The following is a 6,000-nucleotide window of genomic DNA, read 5'->3' as shown; positions in this document are numbered from 1 at the left end:
CCTGCCCTTGCCCCCGCCCCCAGTCAATAACCTTTTTTCAATTGCACTCATCTCCTGCAGCTAAATTTTTCACAAGTGCCCCCTCGCGTCGTGTCCCGTCCCGTCCCCCCCGGTTTGTCACAGGGTTTTGCAATGACGCCCATCTCCTACAGCAACTGCTTTCCGCCTCGGCGGCTAACGCCCCGCAGCCCCAGCCATCCCAGGACACCCCGCCGCTCCCCGAGTCTGCGGGCGGGAGGCAGGGCGGGAGGCGCAGCGATGTGCCGCCGTGCAGCCGGCCTGCCCCTGCCCTCGGCCGGGCCCCGCTGCCCCTTGCCCCGCTGCCGAGCCCCGAGAGCAGCCGGCGCGGAGCCGCCTCCGCGGAGCAGCGCGCACGGGCGGCAGGGGCGGCTGCTCTCCCCTCCCCTCGCCTCCCCGCGGCGGCTGCCGGGCAGGCCGAGAGAAGGAGAGAGGGAGGGAAGGACGCCCGCCCGCCCTGTGCCCGCGGGGAGAGGCGGCGGGGCTGGGGCGCAGCGGTTCCTAACCTCAGCCCCCGGCTCGCAGCAGCCGTTCCCACCTCGGTATCCCGGAACAGGAAAGTCCCGGTTCAGCTTTCCCCCATCAGATCCTGTCTCCCTCCCCCCGCTCCCCTCCCTCTGCCCCTTCCTGCCTCCGGCCCTGGCGAGAGGCGCCGCTTCTCTCGGTGCGGGACGGGGCTGAGCCGCTCGGGGCAGGCGGCGGGGCATGGGGACGGGGCTCCGGGGTCCATCCGGCCGGACTCAGCCCCCGGCCCTGAGCCAGCAGTCCGGTGCCCGGCGGGCAGGGCTGCCTTGAGCCTGCAGGGTTGAGCTGAGATCCTGAAGTTAGTGGTTTGAGGTTTTTTGTTCTTTTTCTTTTTTTTTTTTTTTTTCCTCTGCCCTCGGTGCTTCCGAAGAGCCTGTAAGGTCTGCAGCGAGAGAGACACTGGGGGAGGAGGAAGAATTAAGGAAAGGAAAAGATGGCGAGTGGCAGGAGCAGCGTGGAGAAAGCAGCATTTTTGTGCTGCTTCTTGCTGGCCATGGGGAGCCTAACCTCCTGCGCCCGCCTGGAGGAGGAGGAAGAGCAAGAAGAGCAGCGCTCCTGTCACGGTGCCTTTGATCTCTACTTCGTCCTGGATAAGTAAGTGACAGTCGCATTTGAAAACGTTTATTCACCCTTCAGTGCCTCCTTACAGCAGCAGGGACGTTGTTTCCCCCGTCTCCCTGGGTGCCTTTTCCTACCTCCCCTGGTGCCAAACATGATGTGTGGGGCAGGGTCCTTATTTTTGCTCTCCAAAACTTGCACATTTCCCAAGCAGAGCATTTAGGGGAACACCGTGCTTTATCCTGGGTTAGTTGCACGTGCAAACCCGGGAGATGTGGTCGCCCTCAGGTTGTAGCGTGTGTTGCATATGGGCTGCGAGCGTTGGATTTGAGGGGATGTTGGTCAGTGCCCCCAGTACTCCTGGAACTTGGTGTCCAGATTTGGGCTAAGCCCTGAGATGTCATCTGTGGGATTCAGCAGTGCCAGGGCTGTGCAGACTACCTAAAGTTAAGACTAGACTGTTTGTAGTGGTTGCTTTTTACAGACTCACTGTAAGGTTTCATAAAATTTGTTTCTGCCCAGCTTCTTTGGAATCGTCTAAACCTGTGTTTGAGTTACATCTATTAAAATAGGTTGGTAAATACTTTTGTTTAATACTGTGTTAGCCAAATTTAGGTATGGCCAGAGGGTATGGTTAAGCTCACATTTATAGGCATGTTACAGCAAGTGCTAGCAAAGTGAGTGGTAAACTGGTGCGTCCGCAGGTGTTTTTCACAAGGCACAAATTTCTGTTTCTCCTGGTGCGCTGCTAGGGCTTGACAGCCAAGGGTTAAACTCACGAAGTAAGTTGTTAGTCTCCCACATATACTCAGTGTGATGGTTGTGTTATCTAATACATCCTTCCTTACGTATGTGACATAGTATTATGAAAGGCTGAAGCCTTTTCTTCGTGATGCTTACCCACAAGCCAGGTATGAAGTCTGCATTGTGCTGTTTCCCAGTTGGGAGAACTGTTCAGTCCATCAGACCGTCTGCACAGCCTGCGTGGTGCAAAAAGCCACCATCACTCAGGAGCCAGTATATTCCCATATTCAAAAAGAAGAAAAAAGCTATCATTAAGTAGTGATTCTGGTTTTAGAGCAAAAGGGTCTGAAGACCAAAGGCATTCTGCCTTTCTAAAAAGATGCACTAACACACCACATAGTCATTGTTTTGTTTTCTTTCACTAAGAACTTGTTCCTGAAGTAACCTTCATGTCTAGAAAGAGCTCTGTGGGGGTCTAGTGTTAGTTCTCAAATTCATTCTCACCAGGCTTTCAAGAAGTGACTGGTACTGTTGTTATGCTCACTTCCTGTATTGAATTCCCTGGAACAATAAATGTTGGTGATTGCAGTATGGGTTCTCTCTGTGACACAGTATCTGTCTTCTACAGTGCAATTTCGTTGTTTACAAGGGCATTGTGTACCCCTAGAATTCACCACATTGTGCTCCTATGCTACTTTTCATCTGTAGATCCGAAAACTGGGGTCATCAGTGTTATCACTCATGTTGTATTTGGGAAATCAAGGCAGAGAAGAGAGTGATTTGCTCAGTTACAGATGTGTCAAGCAATAGGAAGTTGGTTGTGTAAGAAAGTTCCTCTTCAGTATTGTAGACATAAAATCATACGCTTTCTTTTACAGAATCATAGTTTTATAGAGAAAATGTAGCAAAAGTAGTTGGGAGAAAATTTGACCATAGTGGGTATACAGAAGATTGGTTTTTTATATTTTTTTGAATATTTAGTTATTTTAAAATTACTGGCATTTGGATAGTTGAGAAAAAAATACAGCCTAATAGCCAGTAATTTTGGAGTACAAAATTATTGGTATAGCACATAATTAAAATATACCCAGTTACACTGCACCATACAGAATTTTTAAAAAAATATCATGTGTATGATTACTTATATATAGGACTACAGATGGCTTAAAATTCACATAATTCATTAAGCATTAATTCACTTCAAGTTTGATAAGTCAAATATTTACTGTGAAAATATATATCATGTTTGATATGTTATGAAATAGAACTTCTGATTCAACACCATCTGCAATTACTTGTAAAGACTGATTTGTGATTCTCTGAGCAATTACTGTTTCTACAAGGATATATTATGAAAAGGTCCTCAATCTCAGGGTACTACACTTAAGTAAAACCTATAAATAGGCACCAAACACGTAGCTATTTGCTTACACATTAACAAAATATTATTATTCCAACAACTAAGTCGAACAACTATCCAATACTGTAATTAAATTGCATTTTGACATGCCAAATATCATTAGCAGGCCACAGGGTCTTGTATCTTGGCTCAGGTGTTATTCACTCAGTACAGTGGTCCACTGGAGACTAGACCTGATTATGGTTGAAGTAAAAGTCATGCACTTTGGTTCCAGTGGGAAAGTTCTCTTTGACTTCAGTGACAAACTGAGTCTTTATAACCTTTGAGAGATATACCAAAGAGTTCCTCTTTGGAAAAAACGCTGTAGTAAAAGTTACTTGAGCCCCTGAGTGGTTTTAGAATCCATCCTTGCTCCCACCAAGTCTGTGGCAATGTTGCTTTTGGCCTCAGTGAGATTGCATTATGGTCCATATGGGTAATATTAGAGTGCCAGTTTTTAGGAGCCATGGGTCCCATGCTGGCTGAGGGTGTATTTAGTCCCAGCTGTATTCTGTGACATCTGGCACAGCACGAGGAGCTTTATGGAGGCAGGGCGGATTGACTGGATAGACTCTGGATCTTGGGACAGTTCATCAGAAAGGAACTAGATAATCCATTAGTGCTGAGAACGACCAGGGTATTTGTGGTATGGCGAAGGCAGGAAGACAGTCAGAAGCAGCTGGTCAAATCTGAAAATGCAGTGAAGTAATTTTTTTTTAGAATTGGATTCATGCTGATACATATCTGGGAAGAATCCTGGCTCTAATTTCTAATGGGAGAATCCCCAGAAGAAAACAGCCCTATATGCCACAGAGTATCTCCACATGGCCTGGGGATTCCTCCTTTCATTGGTGCCTTGCCAGTCTGGAGTTAGATGCATTCAGTCTTAATTAACTGTCTAGTAATGGCATTGAAGCATTGGCTCTGTGAAAACTTCGGGCTTTAAGCTTTAATCCTATGACCCTGTAGCTGAGTGACAGGCACTGTTTCTAAAGTCGGCCTGGATGAACCAAAATGACTTTAAATCTGCTTTACTTTGCTTCCCCATAGAAAGATGTAATCTCACATCAGTAGGAGGCAAATTGGAAGAAGACAACAGACCTTTCTCCTTATGCGTGTAAGCGCTGTATGTTAGTGCAATGATTTATTGGGGCATGATTTTTCCTTTTCATTCTGCCAGGCAAAGTCTGTGGGGATTTAATCCTGCAGGCAACAACCATCATATGGAAAAGATCATCTGCTGGTGAAGTTATTGGTATAATATATATGCTACCAATTAGAAGAAGAAACTCACTGATTTCTTACAGTTTTTTTTCTCTGCCTGAAGTTGATTGCAGCCCTTTATGTTAACTCCATGGGATAGGCAAGATCAGAGCAGTGGAACTAAACCTTGGATGCCCAAGAAGCTGGCATGGTGAAAAGGAAAAGCAGCATGTGTGGGAGGGAGATCTGCTGCCATCCTCCTTAGGATTGTCTGACCATGCCAGAGCCACGTTAGGACTGCCTTGTCTCAGGGGATGCTTAAATGACCAAACCTCTTGAAGCTAGGAGAACTGGGCATTTGTTGGCTGCAGAGGCAGCTGCCTAGAGTCTGGTATCTTGTGCTGTCAGTATGTCATACTTTACGAGTTATGCAGGCTTGAGCTTATTTGGAGGTGTAGTGGAAGACTTTAAACTATCATACTGAAGCAGCAGAAGTTTTTCTGTTCACAGCTAACTCGCTCCCTCTGCATGAGGTAAATTGTGCAGTTAGCATACCCATCTCTTCTATGGCATGTGGTAAGATCAAGTCACATGTGATATTGAAGATCTCCTGTTTACCTTTTAACAAGCATAGCCCTTAAGCCCAACATAATGGATAGCTGAGTAGTTCTCACTTGCTATGGTTGCCTCATTTGCTTTGGCTGTCCAGGGGCATGAAGAACTTGTTTCAGTCCCAACCCAAACTGCTGGGGACAGGTCCTCTTAGGGACTCGATTGCTTGACTCTCTGATCTTGTAGTGACATCCTTGTGCTTGAGTATGTAAATAACTCCCTTTCATCCCTGCCTTGTTGTTAACATCCAGCTGTTGTTTGTAATCATATTGAAATGCACTTGCACAGCAGAAAGGATGACTGACCTCTAGTGTTTTCTAATTATAACAGTGCCTGGTAGCATCATTATGATTGTTTATTAGTGCAACAGATAGAAACCATTTTAAAGTAAGGACTTATAACTGACATAAATATCTACTGCTGGCAATGCTTGACATGACAGATCTGAGCTGCAGAGCTGTCTGTATTTTACATTTACCAAATATGAAGAAATTTCTTTGATTGTTTTTTGACTGTAGGACAGGATGGGAAATGGCGGGAGGGAAGAATGTGACTTAGTCAAAAGTATTTTCTCATTTTTCCTGCTGGGATGTTTGCTAAGAAATTGTTTGGATTTTGAGGAAAAATGAGCTGCACAGTCTTGGGAAAATGTTTTCTTTTTCCACAGCACAGACCATGGCAGCGCAAATGTCTTCAGTAAGGCCTTGGCTGATGTTCTTTTAGAGCAGTGATTATAACTCTTTTTTTGGGGGGGAGGCTGGCCCAAGTACCTTTTATCAACACCTCATTGTCTCCCTGAGCTTCTGGGTAGTCTCTCTTCATGGTACTCCTGTCTCTTGGGCCCACAACAATATTGCCTTTCGCATCAGTTTTGCTTCATCTCTGGTGCTCCCAAGAGCATCCATGTCAAGAGCAATTTGGTAAAGACATCACTACAGTGT

The 6,000-nt window shown here is 46.2% G+C and overlaps 1 protein-coding gene across 2 annotated transcripts in view; it reads left to right on the top strand.

Annotated features, from left to right (window-relative positions):
• The first annotated feature begins 368 nt into the window (after positions 1-368).
• The window catches only part of ANTXRL (ANTXR like), a 71,251-nt gene continuing 65,619 nt past the window's right edge, over positions 369-6,000 (top strand). For both annotated transcript variants that reach the window (XR_012623995.1, XM_074830833.1), the window contains exon 1: positions 369-1,137. Coding sequence is in view for 1 of the 2 variants with exons in the window: in XM_074830833.1 (XP_074686934.1) it covers positions 977-1,137 (161 nt within the window). In the remaining variant the exon portion in view is untranslated. The remainder of the gene's footprint in view (positions 1,138-6,000) is intronic.

Source organism: Strix aluco, chromosome 7 (genome assembly GCF_031877795.1).
Source record: "Strix aluco isolate bStrAlu1 chromosome 7, bStrAlu1.hap1, whole genome shotgun sequence".
In the NCBI taxonomy this organism is placed as follows: domain Eukaryota; kingdom Metazoa; phylum Chordata; class Aves; order Strigiformes; family Strigidae; genus Strix; species Strix aluco.
The sequence above is the reverse complement of the archived record's forward strand: the minus strand, read 5'-3'. Positions and strand labels throughout refer to the sequence as shown.